Here is a 19,853-nt window from a genome sequence, read left to right as displayed (position 1 = left end):
TCTCTCTCTCTCTCTCTCTCTCTCTGTGTGTGTGTGTGTGTCTCTCTCTCTCTCTCTCTCTCTCTCTCTCTGTGTGTGTGTGTGTGTGTGTGTGTGTGTATGTGTCTGTGTGTGTTTATAACTGTGTGTGTGTGTGTGTGTGTGTGTGTGTCAGTCAGCTGCAGCGCCACAGTGTTTATTGATGTTTTGATAGATAATATTTAGACCATAACATCAGTCATTCTCGTGGTGTTGTTATAATGTGTGTTAGTAGTGTCTGTCAGAAGTGCGGGCGTGGCAGCAGGACTCGTGACACACAAACACGGTAGAAGCGATGAATAGATCAGACTTCTCCTTTTATGTATACAATTTCATCCAATTTTTTTCTGCTAGCAGTGTGCATGTTTTGCTGGATGTCTAATCTGTCTTTCCTTCCCTCAGTGTGCTGAATCACTCACAAGAACCAGCGCTGCTCTGGCAAGCACCGCAAACAAGAGAGAGCGTGTCAAGATCCTTCACAAGAAAAGTGAGAGCCTCCCAGTTCACATTTGTAATCAAAATGCTGTTTTAATATGTTGCATCATCATTTTTTGTCGATGTATGTTTTCTATCAGTTGAAGATTTGCTGAAGTATTTGGACCCCCAGTTCACAGACTTCATTGCTGTGCCGGATGCAATGAAATTAGAGTTTATTCTAGCAGGTTAGTGCTCTGATTCTCACGTGTATAAGGGATTCAGGAACCTGTATTTGTCACCAACCATGCTTATCCTCATGGCAGGTGAATCTGTATTAAGTGTAGTCTGAAATCTGTGTTCTTTACCTCCTGTAGTTTTGTAAGGAGGAACGCATGTCACACAGATGATTTGACTTGCTTCTACCAAATAACAGAGGAATTTGCACTGAAATACTGTAGGGAGCACAGCTAGTGCTGGGCGGTATGACCAAAAATTTATATCACGGTATTTTTCAAAATGATACAGGTTTCATGGTACATGACGGTATTTTTTTTTCCGTGCATGACCGGGTGTTAACCATATTTTCTACAGACTGAGAGAGGAAATACTGCAGTATATTTTACTGTCAAACAATCCGTAAGTGTCAGGTGCTAGGAAACGCTGTTTTGTTCTCATTTATTGAGGAGTCGGCTGCGGTGCTTCTCTGCCGCTCACTGCACAGAACACACGCCGAGAGGCGACACTTCTCCGGGAAAGCCAGACCTCGTGTTCGCGGGACAGCACTGGAGAAATCCTCCAACTGAACCATAGCTAAGCTTTATCCAAAAAAGTGGCTAGGTTTGTCAGTATGAATATTCTCTGGGAAAAAAGCCGCTAAAAGGGTCTGAAAGTTGCTAAATCTAGTGCTAAAGTCACGCTCGTGTGTGAGAGACGCGGGAGCTGATGGCAGGGGCGGTGTATATTTGTGGAGGTCAGTGTGGATATTGTGGATGAGTTCTTCTGTGTCATCACGTTCTATTAGTTCTACAGCTTCAGTTTCTGAACTTTCACGCTTAGTAACACATACAGCTGTTCTCTCACCACAGTGCAGCAGTGAAAAGGGACCCCTTTCAAACAGTGTCGCGTTCCCAACGTTGTTTAAGCGACATACACCGGTATTGCGGTATTTTAAAAATTCATATCATAACAAAAATAAACACCGGTATTCGGTATGAACCGGTATACCACCCAGCACTACGCACAGCCCATGTCAAAAGATATGAGAAGTGTTTTGTCAAGAAGAAAAGTCAGAATTGTGAGATATAAATGCAGAAAAGAAAATAAACGCAAAAAAAGTCAGAAGTTTTCATCTTGCAATTCTGACTTTTTGTTCAGCCAAGAAAAAAAATATAAAGGTAATTGTGACCTTTTATCTCACAATTCTGACTTTTCCCCTCACATTTACACGTTTATATCTCACAATTCAGATGTTTCTTTCAGAATTATGAGAAGTACGTCACGCAATTCACTTTTTTTTCTCAGAATTCTGTGTTTATATCTTGCAATTCGGACATTTTTTTTCTTAGAACTGCGAGAAAAGAAAAGTTAAAAGATCAGAATTGTGAGATTAAAAGTTGCAATTATACCTATTTTTTTATTCCATTGTGGAAACAAGCTCCCACTGGAGAGAACTTGTGAGTTGTGGCGCACCAGTTGAGAACCACTAAAACATATAATGTTAATGAATGGGCCGATCGAAGCAGTCTGAACAGTGCATAAGCTCCTCATTCTTTATCTACAGAGGAAGAGTTTTTGCGTTCTCAGGCCACATTATTGGAGCAGGTGCACAATCTGCAGCCTCTTCTGGACAGCAACCACATTAAAGGTCAAACACTGACTGTTGCTATACTAGTCAAATATGAAAGCACCTTTTTCTTTCAGTGTGACCGAGGCCATTTTTAACAACGCTGTGTGTTCTTTTGGTATCACAGCGGTTCCAGAGCTGACCACAAAAGTGCAGCGGTTGTCACAAGTCCACATTAAACAACAGGTAACAACACATTTAACTTGTTTTGTTTTTTACCTCCATGCAGGTGGAGTAGTTTTTTTTTGTTTTTTAAGTATATGTGACCCTGGAGCACAAAAGCAGTGTTAAGTCGCTGGGGGATATTTGTAGCAATATCCAACAATACATTGTATGGATCAAAATTATAAAAGTTTCTTTTATGCCAAAAATCTTTAGGATATTAAGTAAAGATCATGTTCCATGAAGATATTTTGTAAATGTCCTACCATAAATATATCAAAACTTAATGTTTGATTAGTAATATGCATTGCTAAGAACTTCATTTGAACAACTTTAAAGATGATTTTCTCAATATTTCGATTGTTTTGCACCCTCAGATTCCAGATTTACAAATAGTTGTATCTCGACCAAATATTGTCCGATCCTAACAAACCACACATCAATGGAAAGCTGATTTATACATCTCAATTTTGAGAAATTGACCCGTATGACTGGTTTTGCGCTCCAGGGTCACATATATTAGCATCCATCACTAAATGAGACCATGTTGTGAAACATGCTGATTCACATTCCTATGTATAATAAATTATGCAGGACCAGAATGAAGGATTATCTGCTGAAGTGAAGAGGCTGTTTGAAGAATACAACAAAATGGTATCCTTAGTTGCGGTGAAAGACTCCTCTATTTAATTATTGTACAGAAGTCCCTGCAGCTAAAAACAGCACACAGTAAGCTCATTCTTGAACATCTGAATTCTTTCGCATGAGTGCCTTACTGTCCTTAACTTCCTCCACAGATGTTTCTCTTATCAAAGCAGTTTTCTCAGTGGGATGAAACTCTGCGGAAGCTGGAAGCACCCAAGCAAGGCCAGCAGATAGACTAGGATGCTAATACTTCGATTGATGGCTTGTTGTAAAATCTTGCATTTTTCACAATTCATCACATAATGATATGATTAATAAAACAGCACTGTCATTCCTAAACATACCTTGTTATAAATAAGTGTTGTTTAAGGTCTTTGACCTCCCCTTAATCTAAATCTTGAGTCATTATGTACAAATATGGTAATCTTATGGTGTTATAAATGATTATATGCTCATTACATTTGTGTTTACAGAAACATTTCTTTGCTTGGAAAATGTATTCCAACCATTATCCTCTAATTAAACTCGTTTTGCTCTTTAATTTATTTATTGCACTATTCCAGCGATTGTGTATGAGGGTGGTTTCTTAACGCCTTTAGAAAAGTTTCGCTATCTGCAATAACCATAAATAAAAGGAAGTGCCGCTGTAGTATTTATGTTGCATTTGTCCTTTTTTAAATACAAAAATACATCTAGTGTTTATCTTTTTATGGGTGACTGAATAACACAACCACACCTTCTTTACCACACCGTCTTACAGGAGATATTAATGCATTCTTGCTAATTGAACGAAACAAGTAAATGAACAATGGTGTAATGTATTGAACTTTTAACACTAGATTTAGTAAGTCATTCTATCAATAATTGAGTTTTCCACGAAATATAGCCGAGTAATCACTTCTGACTTTAGCACGGTTTTCACTCTGCTTTTTTAGAGGAGTCTTGTTATTGCTTATAAAGCTTATAAAGCTGATTATAAAGTAAACAGTACAAATGAAAGACATCTGTGAAAGTCCACGTCATTACGAACAAAGTTGAATTTGCAGTGATGTGCATAGGCTTGCACAAAAATATGTAACTTCTCAATTTATGGACCGCTGCTTTTTCTAGAGAAAATCTGGGTGGTGCTTTAAACAACTTGCATTTATTAACAACATAAATTGTAATTTGCATTGAGCTAAATGGATCTTTTTTTTGTGATCGTGTTGCAGAAATGTATTTATTTTAAAGACTACCAAAATTGTTTTTATCATGAACAACTTAAATTTTTTCAAACCAATTTTAATGGTAAACAAAACGTTATTTTTGGTCAATGTTTAAAAAGTAAATTTATACAAAAAGCTCATTTTAACTTAATTTATGCATGTGTATAATAATAATATAAGACATGCTTTATATCAGGGCTTTATATAGTTCATGTGAAGATTGTTTTAAGTTCACTTAAATTAAAAGTTATATTTTTTTCAGAGCTTACTAAATGTAAAAAATATACTGTAATGTTGAATGGCTAAAATTGAGATGAAAATGCAATCAGTAGCAGTATTAGTATCAAAAACACTGGCCTTTGTTAATAATAGGCTACTTAGTAAAGAGATGCCATTAAACATCTTTAAAATATGGGTAGCTTCTAACTACATTCATTTGGAGGTTCAATGTGAAATTATGACAATATATTAATATGCAATTAATTACAGAAAAATGGGATTAATTAGTGCATTTTTTAATCGACTAATGAAACTAATTGAATAGCCCTGCTTTATATTTTCCACATCTCATTATATAATTATATCATTAATATCAATTCCACATGCTTGCATGTAGTTTATGTTTCTATATTGCCTATCAATTCTACACATCTTTACATCTATATCAGAAAATGCTCTAGTTCATATTTACAGCATGAGTGAAAGTATGAGGCAGCAGCCCCGCCCCTCCGGAGCGAACTGGTCACGTGGAATACAAACGGGCCAATAGGAACGCGCGTTTCGGGGGACGTCGCGAATTTTGAAACGCTTGCTGAACAAAACATTGGATAAATCCTAGCGTCAAAATTACCTCCTTTCTCCGTCTCAGTGTAAGTATACTGCTTTAAGATACTCTTATATCGGTCCAAAATGCGAACAGTGCGATTTAGTGCGTCAAGATGTTGATTGTCAGTAACTAAATCGATAATACACGATTATTAACGAGATATGTTCTGTTGTAGCCGGATAGCTAGTTGCTAGTTTAGCTCTTAGGCTAATAAACACAGCAAGTTAAAAATAATTCTGTCAAATAATGCATTTGATGAGAGTTAAGATCTAGTTAGTAGAATAAAGAGCTGAAAGGGCCCCAGACATGGATAACGCACTTTACTGTGTAACTTAATATCATCTTTGAATGCTGTTTTGCCCTTAAAGAGACCCAACATTGATAAGTTATTTAGGTTTGTGCAGTTTGAATACTTTAAGATCTATTAAACATTAAGGACCTGTTTGGAATGACTGAAGTATGGTGTCGTCTTCCTGAAGATGTCAGTGCAGTGCAGTAAGTGTTGTGTTGTTTAGTGTGCAGAGATGGATGAAGAGGAGAGCACGGAGAGACAGATGCAGATCGCCATGCTGTGTCAGCGGCTGGCCAAGATGAAGAAGTTATACAACGATGGTAAGAACTTCCAGATTTGGGTCATCATTTTGCCCACACTTTAAAGGGGAAAACGAAGCGTTTGAGAGAGGCGGGGCATAGAGGACCTACAATAATGTACAGTATTTGAAAAATAATGTGTGTTTTGAACATTAAAGCATGTCAACATATTCTGTTACACTAAATACACAAAATAATGATCTTTAAAATAGCATCATATGACCCCTTTAAAACATGGATATATTTGGGAATTCTAGGTCTGGGAATGTTGTGGAAATGAATACAATTTCATTGTAGTTGAGAAGTCATGAACGTTCCTGTAATTCCAATATAAATGTTTGTAAATATGCCCGGCTCGGAAATATTTCTTCTTTCAGAAAGCGGTCTCTGAAATGTTTAGTAATGATTCTGATCCGATAATCACGAAAGAATGTAAAGGTCAAGGAAATGAATTAGCCAAAACAAGAATCCTGGGTGTTAGGCAAGCAGAGCAGAACAGTATCGGCTTTTCTTCCGTACAGATGATACAGATTACATCAATCAGGCCATCAGCTCAAACTCACCCGACACCTGCCGGACGCTTCTGACCAATCTGGAGAGGAAAGGCAATCCTCAAACGGATCCCAGCCTGCTCACTAAACTCATCGACTGCTACACGCGTGTCTTTTCCAGCATGCCGTTGGGCAAGTACAGTCAGATAGAGAGCTACGCCAAGATGCTGGTCAGATTTGCAGAGTTGAAAACGTAAGTCATCTCCTGTTTCACTGGGATTTGCAATTCTAATTTCATTATTATGGATGTTCTGTACATGATGATCTGTTTCATTCAGGAATAGTTCACCCAGATATGTAACTTGTCATTATTTACACTCTTATTTTGTTCCCGTTCTGTAAGAATTTCTTTGTGGAACACAAAAAGAGAATATTTAACAGAACTTTTTTACATTAGGAAATATTCTTGAGAAAATAAAGACAGATTTTTAGTTACAAAACAATTTTTTGTTTTAAATCAACAGATCTGTTTTAAACTGCCAAATATTTTAGTGCATTTTTTAAATTGAGTCTCTCTTTGTCAACAGCATCCAAGATGTAAATGATGCACAGGCTAGTTTTGACATAGCGAGATCGCACTGTAAGGATTTTGCCTTTGTTCACATTGCTTATGCTCAGTTTGAGCTTTTGCAAGGTAAGGAAACTTAAAAATATCAATAAAAATCTGTAAGCTTCTGCCTCTGTCAGAAATGAATCGCTAATTGAGAACATGGCCATTAAGTTGCTTTCATTCTCTCCAGGCAACTTTAAGAAATGCACTTTGATTCTTCAGAAGGCTTTTGAAATGAATGCTAAACCCAGGCGCGTTCTGGAGGCTGCCGTGAGGAATCTAAACGCAGGCAAACGCCAGCTCCTCTCGCATGAAGATAAGGAGAACATTTCAGGTTAGTTCACATCATGGCGACTACTTTTTACTATGCTTTTGTATGGAAGCCTGTTATAGAATAAAAAAATAAACATAAATAATTAAATAAAAAAAGGAAATTGCGGCTTTATCTCACAATTGGCAATACTGAGAAAAAAACCCAGAATTGCAAGATATAAACTAGCACCTGTGATTAAAAAAATGTCAAATGTGAGATCAAATGTTGCAAAATTTTAGAAAAGGAGGAGGAGGGGGGGGGGATTCCCCTTTAGGTGGCTGTTATTGGGGGAATTCTTTCTTTATTTGAGCGGGGAGTTAGGGTATTTTTTTTTGACATTTTTAAAGTACAATCATCCAACCTAAATGTTTCGTCACCCAGTGTGTTTGTGTTTTACAATTTATGATGTTGTTGATTCATATTTATATTGTGAGGAAGATACTTTAAGAACTTTGATTTCAAACTCTGAATTTAATTTATTTTAACTAAAAAAAGAAAAGTAAACGGTGAGTAATAAAAAAATAATCGATAAAAAGAGAAAGGAAAAATTTAAATCGCATCATATGACCCCTTTAATGACAGACAGCAGCAGGTTTATTTAGGTTGCGGTCTCTTTAAGACCTCACGCACGGCTCTAACTGTTACACAAAAGTTTTGTTTCTCAACTGTTTACATTCACTTAATAGCCTACATACCGTCAATGAGTATAAATCGACTCTTTACGTGAATACTCAAGACTGGCATTTTGACATAATTTTGTATGTATTTGGCCGTTTACGCATAATAAGGCTCAACACAACTTCATTCTGTAGTCGTGCGCTGTCAGATGCGGCTCTATGTGTGTGCGTTTTGGCTGTGAGCTCACAGAAAGGGGTCTCACAGAGACCGCGCAAGTGCTGAATTGAGCACTTGAATGTTTAAAATTGTAAGACTCAAAAGCACGTGCAAATGATACATTAATTTGATGCAATCCCACGCTGAAATTCAAGCCCTGATAAACGAAAATTATTTAAAGAAACAATGTGATGGTTTGCTGTAAGCATTTTGTTACATTTGATTAAAATCCTGTAATGTATACTTTTGCTTTCTATAAATCAAGCATGCATTTTAAATGCCTTGTGAAATATCTCTAGTGTCTGCACATGACGATGCACACGAGTCTGTGAGAAGCAGCTCCAGAAGATCAGACGGAACATGTGACCTGCAGACCAGCAGCACTTTTCACCAGGGGTATGAAAACTTCTGTTCTTTCATAGGAAATTCATGAGAATTTTGCAGGCCATATCGAATCAAGCAACATATTGAATATTATTAAAAGGCTAAGAATAACCACATTTAGTAAAAATAAAAAATAAAAACACATGATGATACCACATATTGTTAAAAAATTTTGTTCGAAAGTTTAGGGTCAGGAAGTTGTTTTTATTTATTAATTTAATTTTTATTCAGCAAGGATGCATTAAATTGATTGAGTGCCAGTAAAGACATTTATAATATTACAAAAGATTTCTATTAAAAAAAAAAAATGCTGCTATTTTAAACTTTCTATACACCAAAGAATCCTGAAAAATACAATGTATTGCAGTTTCCACAAAAATATTGTGCAGCATAACTTTTCAACATTGATAATAATCAGAAATGTTTCTTGAGCAGCAAATCAGCATATTATACTGATTTCTGAAGATCATGTGAGTAATGATGCTGAAAATTCAGCTTTGATCACAGCAACCAATTACATTTTAACAGATATTCACATAGCAGTTATTTTAAACTTTAATAATATTTCACAATATTATTGTTTTTGATCAAATAAACCCAGGCTTGGTGAGCAGAAGAGACATTAAAAAAAACTTTCTGACCCCAAACATTTAAAACACTTCATTTATTTATGTACCTAATGCACAATACTTACAGCCTGTTTTTGGTAAGGAATAGGTATTTGTCATGACAGAAATTTTTACCATGAAAGAATTGATGTTCACAAACAATCTGCATTCCAGGAGGGATCAGAAGTTCAGTCCACAAGATGAGAACATGCCTGTGTGGAGAGCAGGGTCACAACAAAGAAGAAGAATAGCCATGGTAAGGTGTGACAAGAGGTCAGGCCGTCGGCAAACAGCACTTGAAAGTGGAAATGCATATACTTACCTTCCTTCTTTCCTATATGTTCCTTCCTGTAGGCAGAAAGAGTTCCCATGGTGCCTCTCTCTATCCCTGAAAACGAGAGCAGTGATTCTGACGGTGCTCAGAAACCAGAAGCTCCTGCTGCACACGGCGGTGCTTTCTCCAGGTGAGAGATGTGAATCTGTGCAGGGGTGGCGATATGACCACAAAAAGATATCGGTCATTTAATTACTGTGATCCAGTGAATTAAGTACACCAGGGATGTAATTGTTCCCTTTTTTTTATGGATTTCCATATTTTCCTGCAAGAAGCATGACCCACGTGAATTGCGTAAATGCAAGAGAAAAAATGGCTAGGTTTACAAATACATTTAAAATGTGTATTTTACAAGTACAATTGTATTTCACACTACAATAGTATTATTGCACCAGTAAATCTTTGTTTAATTTGTATAATTTAAATAAAAACAAATTTAATCATTAATTAAATAACAATAATAGCACTTTCCACTCAGTGGCGAATATGTTATAGTTGATATGCACACACATATTGTGCAGGACATGCTTTCAGATGTAAAAAGCCCCCAATGAGAGTGATGCCAACTACTACTGTACTGTCACTACTACCCTATAAATGCTTTAGCAAAATCTCTTCACATTTGTGACCCTGGACCACAAAACCAGTCTTAAGTGTCAGTTTTTCAAAATTGAGATTTGTACATCATCTGAAAGCTGAATAAGCTTTCCATTGATGTATGGTTTGTTAGGATAGGACAATATTTGTCTGATACACACCTATCTGGAATCTGAGGGTGCAAAACAATCAAAATATTGAGAAAATCATCTTTAAAGTTGTCCAAATGAAGTTCTTAGCAATGCATATTACTAATCAAAAATGAAGTTTTGATATATTTACGGTAGGAAATTTACAAAATATCTTCATGGAACATGATCTTTACTTAATATCCTAATGATTTTTGGCATAAAAGAGAAATGTATAATTGTGACCCATACAATGTATTGTTGGCTATTGCTACAAATATCCCCCAGCGACTTAACACTGCTTTTGTGCTCCAGGGTCACATATGTCATCACTGGTGTGTAGCGCATCTACTGTAAAAGTGTTAAACTCTCTCTTTTTATAGTCACACTGTTTAAAATTTCCTTGATCTTTATCAAGCTTTAATGTTTGATTTTCTCCAGGCAAACAAGTGGTTCAAATGTCCGCTCCACATTCCCAATGTGTTCCTCAAAGAAAGGCACTCCAGACGGGGACTCCTACAGTCTATTAAACCTGAAGGTACAAGAGTCTTCCTTAAAATAGACTTAAACTCACCAGTGCTGAGAGTTAGTTAGAGAGAAAGTAAACATCTATACAATCCTGAATAGTGTCGTTCTGTTCTGTGCAGCCTCCCGTGATCAGTCCAGATCATCTGAGGGGAAACACTGAAGAGGGCGACACCATCACAGCACTCCTACAAAGAGCAGAAAGAAAAGAAACGGCTAGAATGGAAGGTAGTTCTTAACTAATTGACCCAGAATACTTTGGTTTTAGTCTGCTTCTATCACACGATGGTGGCTTTGCTCAAGCAACTTTTTGTTGCAGTGCACTCTTTTCTGATAGATTTATGTCTTCCTTCTTTCACAGAAACCACTGACATCAACCAGCTCATCAGCACAAACTCTCCTGAAAGTTGTCAGATCTTCCTGAAAAACCTGCAGAAGAGAGGAGACCCTGGTTCAGACCCGGCGTTTCTTTCCAAACTCCTGGACTGCTACTCTAAAGTGTTTGCCAGGTTTCCTTTGGCAAAGCATTGCAAAACGGAAAGCTATGCTCGAATGCTAGTGAGATATGCAGAGCTGAAAGGGTGAGTCAGTGGTGGATTGCACTAAGTCTCATGTCAGCAGCTGATACTTTGAGTAATTTATTCTTGGCCACCTCTACAGGATTGAAGATCCAGAAGACGCTCCGGATCATTTCAGTATTGCCAGATCGCACTGCAAAGCTTTTGCTTTTGTGCATATCGCCCATGCTCAGTTTGAGCTCTCGCAAGGTAAAACATGACATTTGTTGGTTTAGTAAGAATATGGTACTTTAAAGACCCCATGCAATTAAAAATGCACTACTTTTTGTCCATTTTCATTAGCTTTGTATGCAAGTGTATGCCTAGAATAATCACTTTCTGCAGGTACATGCTAAATTTAGCATCAGAGAAGAAGATGGACCAAATATATTGATTACTTCTATTGCATTTATGGGTGTTTTTACATTGGGAAGTAGGATCTTTCGAGATGCGTGGATGAAAACTGGATCATTTCTTTGGGTCTTTTTAAGAGTAAAGGTGCACGGTATTGCAGTATGTTTAAAGCCAGTGTTCTTGAAATCTCTCAGGTAACTCGAGGAAGAGTAATTTGATTCTGCAGAAAGCGCTGAGCTCAAACGCACGGCCGGTTGAACTGCTGCAGACCGCCACCAGAAATCTCAACTCTGGTAAAACTCATCTGCTTCCGGCTGAGCACGAAGAGAACGCTGCAGGTTAGTCTCATTCTTTTCTGTTAAAGGAGACCTTTTTTCCCCTCTGAGGTGCGCTTTAGAGCTTTGTCTGTATTTTGTTTTTGCTGCAGTTTTCAGTGTAATCGCTCTCGCTAGAGATCTGTCTGTCTCTGATCTACAGTCCACTGCAGTCGAGTGGTCCGTTTGTTTGAGGTGGACTTCAGTGTTGTTCACACGAGACATTGTTCTGCCATTAGGGGTCCAAGCATCAGAGATTTACATAGAAATCTATGAGCTCCAAAATACTTAAAGATAATTTTTACATTGAAAATTAAGACTGAATGCATTGCTGTCGAGTTAAAATGTGTATTTCATATAATGCATAGATTAATACTTCCACAACTTTGATAATTCACTGAAATCATATTATATTGTTATAATATGGCCATTGTGTTACCATATCGTCTACATGAGCCATTGGTGCTCGTACCCTGGTAATCACCGTTAACGGCTACATTTAATAATTCATTAGTATAATTATTTAAAAAAATTATATATTTAGTCTATACTGACATCTTTGGTCCCTGCATCATATTTTCAGTATCTTACAGCAGATTATTATTTTTTTTTTATTGAAACATCTTTGTTTTCACACTTTTGTCTCCAATCCAATGGGATTTATTATATAAATTTCCTACCGTAAATATATCAACACTTAATGTTTGATTAGTAATATGCATTGCTAAGAACTTCATTTGGACAACTTTAAAGATGATTTTCTCAATATTTAGATTTTTTTGCACCCTCAGATTCCAGATTTTCAAATAGTTGTATCTCAGCCAAATATTGTCCTCCTATCCTAACAAACCATACATCAATGGAAAGCTTATTTATTCAGCTTTCAGATTATATATACATCTCAATTTTTAAAAAATGGACTCTTATGACTGGTTTTGTGCTCCAGGGTCACAAATGTGACGATTCAGATTATTTTTTTTTTCTTCCACAAAGCAGAGTTATTATTGTTTCATTAAAAATATCCATGAACTGAAAGAAAATTAAATATTAAAATCAAACATTTATTTCAGCTTGTTGCCAAGGTATCATTTAATTTAATTTAACTTGAAGTACAAAAAAATTGAATAAACAAACTTAAAAATATAAAATGCAGCAAAATGACTAAAACTTCAACTACAATAAAAAAAAAGAAAAGAATTTAAAACCTTATTCAAAATATTAACGAAAACTATAGTAGTGTATCAATGATACTAAAACAACACTTAAAGTCTTAAAGTCAGTGTGGCATGACTTGAGTAAATGGTAATTACATTTCTTGATGAGCTGTTCCTTTAAGAGACCTCCATAAAGTCAGCTTTATTTTTGTTGGGGATTTTATTGCATCCAAACCTGGACTTTCTTGATTTTAATTTTGAAGGAAACCGATAATTCAGTTAAAAACAATGCAGGGTGAGACCTATGGCAAGCCATTTTAACATTTATTAATTTGCAGAATATGAAGATGTAGATATCTACAGATCAGTTTTTTTTTTAGTTAAAATGAAAATCCTTACAGTTTACTAGTGGCTTCATTTCTGCCTCGTTTTCTGTGAAATATTGAATACATTTAACAATCTGCCATCTTTGACCCCCAGACCCCCGTCTCCGCTTTCTCAAACGAGTCCATCACAATCAAGGGCAAACAGTTCTTCATTTTCAAGATGATCGGCCGCGGCGGGTCCAGTAAGGTACGAAAGTAATGATGCATGACTGTATTCTCGGTGTGATTTTTCATTTATATCTGATCCACTGTGTGTAACAGAAATAATTGTTTGTTTTCAGGTGTATCAGGTGTTTGACCATAAGAAGCACGTGTATGCTTTGAAGTATGTGAATCTAGAGGAGGCCGACGCTCAGGCTGTGGAAAGCTACAAGAATGAGATCGAGCACTTGAATCATCTTCAACAGTACAGCGATCAGATCATTAAACTCTATGACTAGTAAGTGTGCTGTGCTTGGAAACCATGCCCTAGCTGTTCTAGTGTGCTCCTGATCACATGACCTCCTGTTGGCTCGCAGTGAGATCACCAGCAGCTGCATCTACATGCTGATGGAGTGCGGTCACCTGGATCTCAACACCTGGCTGCGCAACCGCAAGTCCGTCAACCCTCTGGACAGGAAGTGCTACTGGAGGAACATGCTGGAGGCTGTGCACACCATCCACAGACACGGTGAGGGGCTCTCTGAACCATCACTGTTACTCCTGATTTGAACAAAGCATTCGGGGTTGTTCACACGCCATGCGTTCTTGCGTTTAAAAAAAGCACACAGCACTAAGGAACAGAAAAGAGCACAGGATCTCGAAAAGATGAACTTCTTTAACTTGACATTCTAAACATCTAAACACGAATGGTCAAAGACGTCTGTCAAGTTCTCACCGCAAGAAATGATTTTCTCTTTCGATGCTTTTGTCTTGTTTTCCAGTACAAATATCTAAACATTCTTCCCGTTTAAAATGTATCAAAAGTGAGTTTATGCTTAAAACCAAGTTTTTTTTTTCTCTTGTTTTAAGAGTGGCTTAATTTTGATATTTGACTTCTGTTCAGTGAACTTAATATCTCAAGTCATTTTGCATCTCAAATAATCTTGATTTTAAGAATATTTGTACTGGAAAACAAGACAAAAATACAGAGTAAGAAAATCATTTTTTTGCAGCGTTACTTACTGCTACACAGCAACAAAAACTAAATTCTTACATAAATATTTTTGTCTTGTTTACCAGTCACAATGTCTAAACATTCTTAAATCATACATTAATATTATTATATTAAGAGATACATTAATTTAAGAAGCAAACTAGCTTAAGGTATTAAGCCTTGTTTTCTGAAACATGTATCAAAATTGAGTTTTAACAAGAATAAAATGTCTGCCAGTGGGGTAAGAAAAATAATCTTGTTTTCCCTTTGAGTTACATTTATTTTTCTTACCCCATTTACTTGTTTAAAGCGTAAACTTACTTAATTTAGATTTTTCTTTAACCCCAGAAAACCAGACTTGATATCGTACGCCATTGTCTTACTCCAATGAATGTTTAGATATTTGTAATGGGGAAAACAAGGCAAAAATACTAAGTAAGAATGTTTTTTTTTGTAGTGTATAACACTAGGGCCTACCTGCAAGTCTCTATTTTATATAACACCCAACTTTAAAGAAGAAAAAAATATATTGTCAGTGTGGTAAGAAAAAAAAAGTTAATTTTTCTTACTCCACTGACCAACATTTTTTCTTGTTTTAAGCATAAACTCACTTAATTTTGATATTTGATATGCTTCTCAACTCCACTAAGAATTTTCAGAAATCTTTACTACTAAATAATTGAATACAAAAATATTAAGTAACTAAGCAAAAATACTAAACGCTGTTGAAAATGTAATCCAGTTTCTTTCTGCACGTCTCTGTTTAATTGACGAATTTCGTTGCGTTTTTCATTTGAAGGCATCATCCACAGTGATTTAAAGCCAGCTAATTTTGTGATTGTGGATGCTTCGCTGAAACTGATCGATTTTGGGATCGCTAACCGTATTCAGCCTGACGTGACCAGCATCATGAAGGACTCGCAGGTTCGACCAGAACTGATTTAGTATTACACAAGTTATATTTCGAGCCTGTTCTGTGTTGATTTACTCGTTCTTATGACGTCCGTCAGGTGGGGACTCTGAACTACATGCCACCAGAGGCCATCAAAGACACGTCCTCAAATGGGAAGCCAGGGTCAAAGGTGAGAAGACTTCATATTTTAGTAACGGATCTCATGTTAATATATTCCTTTCAGGGAGCATGTATGACGTTAGATTACACCGTGTGATCCCAGATCAGTGCTAAAGGCGACGTGTGGTCTCTGGGATGTATCCTGTACTGCATGACTTATGGAAAGACTCCGTTCCAGAACATCACCAATCAGATCAGCAAAATCCATGCCATTATAGACCCGACCCACGAGATCGACTTCCCCGATATCCCAGAGAAGGACCTGCTCGATGTGCTGAAGGTGCGCAGGACGTGTGGCTGTGCTGATCAGTCGTTTAATGACCCCGAGTTAGTGCTCACCATCTGTCTCGCTGTTGTCCGTTTCAGAGGTGTTTAGTTCGCAATCCTAGAGAGAGGATTTCCATAGCAGAGCTCCTCGATCATCCGTACCTGCAGCTGCAACCTGCACCGGAGCCAGGTACAAACTACAGCCTCCTTTCATTGAAAGCAATCACAAATCTAAAGGTGTATGAAATCAGAGCAGAAAATCTGAAATTAATCATGACGTTAAATGAGTATCTTCCTCAGTATTTTTGTTTTGCAAATATCTTAACATCCTCAAATCAAGATGCAATTTTTTTCTGAGAAATTGAACAATTAAGTGATTTTATGCTTAAAACAAGAACAAATATCTGTCGTTGGGAATGAAAATGTATTTTCCCTTTGAATGAAGTTGATTTTTTTGAGCCCATTGGCAGATATTTCATCTTGTTTTAATCATAAACTCACTTCATTTTTAAAAACAATTTCACATAAAACAAGACTTTTTATCTTATGTCTCAAGTAAATGTCTCTTTAGGCATTTGCACTGGAAAGCAAGACACAGACACTTTCTTGCGGTGTAATCAGTATGTTCAGTAAAAGCTATTTCTAGATCCTAGCGGTTGTGAGCTGAGGTATTCAAGCCAAACGCTTTTGTTTATTTATTTAAAATATTAAAAAGTAATGGAGATCTGTTAGAAGCTGTATTTAAGTTTCAAGCCTTGCTAATACAAGACATTGTGCTCCCTAGACATTTAAGAGAGTGTATTGATGTATTACGTTCCCTTCAGTTTATTCCTTACATTTTCTTTACATGGCCTTAAAGTCTTAAATGTTCCTCCATAAAACCTGCAGATGTAATATAATTACATATTATATAATAACAGGACGTTTTATTTTGACACTATATTAATAATTTTAAATGCATTTCTTAAGAATGCTATTAATTTCTTAATATTTAAAACTTTTGACAGTGTTAAATATTACTTACTTTTCTTTTTCTTTTTTTTTAAAGGAATGTTATATATTTAACCTTTTACTACATTTCTTGTATCTGATTACTCAATATGCATAAAGCAGATTCTGGCTGTTTTAATATGGTGATGATTGTTATATCACCGTCACTTCCAGCAGAAGCGTGTGCCGGTGATTTAAAGAAGATCCTCAATGAACTGGCGGCTCTTCAGTCTCCCAACAGCATCGCCAGAGCTGCTAGTGTAAGTGATGATCAGTCCATCATTCGTCCCGAAACACCGTCATACAGCACTGTGTGTACGATACCGCTGGACCATTTATAAACTAGAAGAAATTATAAAATCAAAACAATCAAAATAAAACGCTTACTAAGGAAGCATAGCGGATTACTTGCAAAACAAATGCTATAAATATCAGTCGTCTCTCTATATCTCCAATAATGTGTGTTAGTAAGATGAGATTGAAATGATCCAAACATATAATGCAATGCAATCCAGTGATGATTGAGAGATGAAGAAATAAACGCTCCTCAAAAGATCCTGAGGATCAGATTTGAGACTCTAAAACATGATTGATGGAGAATCAAGTAAAGCTGAGCTGCTTCAGTCCAGTAAGAGTTCATCTGGAGATATTACTGCAGTTATTCTGACCTTTACTTGATAAAAATCAGTAAAGATCTGACAGCAGAAAGACACGTGAAGCTCCAGCTGAAGCTGGACGTTTCTACAATTACACTAAAAGAGCTTTTACTTGATCAAAAAACTCTTAACCATCAGTCAGACGACAGAAAGCATGGAGTAGATTGTGTGCGACAGGTTTAACAGCAAATGTTTGATCATTTAGATTCTTTAGGAGCTTGCATATCAAATATAATGCAGTAGGCTTGAAATGTTCTTTTCAACCATCTTTCTCTGTCACTGCTGCAGAACCTGGCCAAGATGTGCAACAGCGGGAGGAAGTTAGATGTTTCTGAATGTGTGAAAACGTCCAGTCAGACGCTGTGGAAATGACGATGAAGCCTGCAGGACTCCAAACCACTCTTCCTGAACGCTCAGGAGCCGCCGAGACAAATGTCTCGCACCTTAAACAAGCTGTCAGTCAAAACCGCGTTCACTAGCTGCTATAGCGCTTCACACTTCCCTCGAGACGTGTTAAACACATTCATGTTTGTCCGTTTCTTCCTAACCGTTTCTGATTTGATTTGACTACATGATGTGAGCTAAGAAAGTGTACATGACAAATAAACACACCTTGTCAGGTATATTCCAAATGTAGTATTCTTTTGTTACATATAATGCTGTTTTCTTGGAAGTAACTGTACTCTAGGATGTTTGATCATTTAGATTCTTTAGGAGCTTGCATATCAAATATAATGCAGTAGGCTTGAAATGTTCTTTTCAACCATCTTTCTCTGTCACTGCTGCAGAACCTGGCCAAGATGTGCAACAGCGGGAGGAAGTTAGATGTTTCTGAATGTGTGAAAACGTCCAGTCAGACGCTGTGGAAATGACGAGGATGGAGACGATGAAGCCTGCAGGACTCCAAACCACTCTTCCTGAACGCTCAGGAGCCGCCGAGACAAATGTCTCGCACCTTAAACAAGCTGTCAGTCAAAACCGCGTTCACTAGCTGCTATAGCACTTCACACTTCCCTCGAGACGTGTTAAACACATTCATGTTTGTCGTCCGTTTCTGATTTGATTTGACTACATGATGTGAGCTAAGAAAGTGTACATGACAAATAAACACACCTTGTCAGGTATATTCCAAATGTAGTATTCTTTTGTTACATATAATGCTGTTTTCTTGGAAGTAACTGTACTCTAGGTGTGCAAAATGACATGTTTTCACGGCCATCTCATTATTCCGTGTTCATTGTCTTGATACCATTTCGTCAGAATGCATGGTTACTTTTCTGTGTTCGTCAATGGATTAAAATACTTTGTACATTTTGCATTTATAGAATATTCTTGAAGGCTCCCGCTTGAATATTCCACCGAAACAAATCCCACCGAAAATGATCTCCCTTCCCGTGTGATGTCAAGGAATTGACTTTGGTTTAAGATACTACAAAAAGAAAAAGAAAAAAAATTGTGGGCACCAAAACCATAACTGAAAAATATTCTCTCCCAAAAATGTGCTGTTTGAAACATTTTAGTTCGTGATTTTATGATTTAAGAAAACTAACGAATATGTTTGCATGTGTAATAATATTTATTTTATTTATTTAGCCATTTATCAGACGCTTTTATCCAAAGCGACTTACAAATGAGGACAACAGAAGCAATCAATCGTAGTATTAAAACCACTAAAAACATAATATATTAGCACATATGCATTAGCTTACCCAAAAAATTATAATTCTCTCATCATTTACCCTCCACTTGTTCCAAACCTGTACGAGTTAGTTTCTTCTGTTGAACACACAAGAAGATACTTCGAAGAATGTTGACTGACTTCCATAGTAGGGAAAAAATACAGTGGAAGTCAATGGCTGCCGTCAGCTGTCTGGTTACCAACATTCCTCAAAATATCTTCTTGTGTGTTCAACAGAAGACAGAAACTCCTGCAGGTTTGGAACAAGTGGAGGGTGGGTACATTTAATATTTATCAGACGCTTTTATCCAAAGCGACTTACAAATGAGGACAACAGAAGCAATCAATCGTAGTATTAAAACCACTAAAAACATAATATATTAGCACATATGCATTAGCTTACCCAAAAAATTATAATTCTCTCATCATTTACCCTCCACTTGTTCCAAACCTGTACGAGTTAGTTTCTTCTGTTGAACACACAAGAAGATACTTCGAAGAATGTTGACTGACTTCCAAAGTAGGGAAAAAATACAGTGGAAGTCAATGGCTGCCGTCAGCTGTCTGGTTACCAACATTCCTCAAAATATCTTCTTGTGTGTTCAACAGAAGACAGAAACTCCTGCAGGTTTGGAACAAGTGGAGGGTGGGTACATTTAATTTTAATTTTTTTTTAAGATTTAATTTTTAGGCGAACTATCCCTTTAAGGGGTTAAAGAGAATGGCAACAAATAAACGTGATTTTTAAAATAAAGCCAA

General features: G+C 36.7%; 2 protein-coding genes across 2 annotated transcripts in view; both read left to right on the top strand.

Annotated features, from left to right (window-relative positions):
• The window catches only part of LOC107569444 (dynactin subunit 3-like), an 8,141-nt gene extending 4,515 nt beyond the window's left edge, over window positions 1-3,626 (top strand). Inside the window, exons 2-7 of the mRNA XM_016255546.1 lie at window positions 421-505; window positions 594-680; window positions 2,216-2,299; window positions 2,406-2,464; window positions 3,035-3,094; window positions 3,238-3,626. Coding sequence (XP_016111032.1) covers window positions 421-505; window positions 594-680; window positions 2,216-2,299; window positions 2,406-2,464; window positions 3,035-3,094; window positions 3,238-3,324 — 462 coding nt within the window. The 3' untranslated portion in view covers window positions 3,325-3,626. The remainder of the gene's footprint in view (window positions 1-420; window positions 506-593; window positions 681-2,215; window positions 2,300-2,405; window positions 2,465-3,034; window positions 3,095-3,237) is intronic.
• A 1,429-nt stretch (window positions 3,627-5,055) lies between these two features.
• Window positions 5,056-18,082, top strand: LOC107569443 (dual specificity protein kinase Ttk-like). The gene is made up of 23 exons (XM_016255545.1): window positions 5,056-5,159; window positions 5,632-5,728; window positions 6,229-6,451; window positions 6,786-6,892; window positions 6,999-7,142; window positions 8,255-8,351; window positions 9,122-9,203; window positions 9,302-9,411; window positions 10,448-10,544; window positions 10,654-10,759; window positions 10,893-11,112; window positions 11,192-11,298; window positions 11,637-11,780; window positions 11,870-11,940; window positions 13,391-13,483; window positions 13,578-13,735; window positions 13,815-13,966; window positions 15,231-15,355; window positions 15,442-15,513; window positions 15,607-15,783; window positions 15,870-15,960; window positions 16,935-17,020; window positions 17,705-18,082. Exons 2-23 carry the CDS (start codon window positions 5,641-5,643, stop codon window positions 17,786-17,788), a joined length of 2,634 nt encoding a protein of 877 aa, XP_016111031.1. The 5' UTR covers window positions 5,056-5,159; window positions 5,632-5,640; the 3' UTR covers window positions 17,789-18,082.
• Window positions 18,083-19,853: the final 1,771 nt, after the last annotated feature.

Source organism: Sinocyclocheilus grahami, unplaced genomic scaffold, assembly GCF_001515645.1.
Source record: "Sinocyclocheilus grahami isolate Dianchi unplaced genomic scaffold, SAMN03320097.WGS_v1.1 scaffold1346.1, whole genome shotgun sequence".
NCBI lineage: Eukaryota > Metazoa > Chordata > Actinopteri > Cypriniformes > Cyprinidae > Sinocyclocheilus > Sinocyclocheilus grahami.
Note: the sequence above shows the minus strand (reverse complement) of the source record. Positions and strands in the feature narration are given on the sequence as shown.

What these genes read in the sequence shown, in the direction of transcription:
- LOC107569443 (XM_016255545.1), top strand. Translation starts at nt 5,641, where the DNA reads ATGGATGAAGAGGAGAGCACGGAGAGACAGATGCAGATCGCCATGCTG. An exon ending in GCCGCGGCGGGTCCAGTAAG is followed by an intron (nt 13,484 to 13,577) that starts GTACGAAAGTAA and finishes GTTTGTTTTCAG; the next exon opens with GTGTATCAGGTGTTTGACCA. An exon ending in ATCATTAAACTCTATGACTA is followed by an intron (nt 13,736 to 13,814) that starts GTAAGTGTGCTG and finishes GTTGGCTCGCAG; the next exon opens with TGAGATCACCAGCAGCTGCA.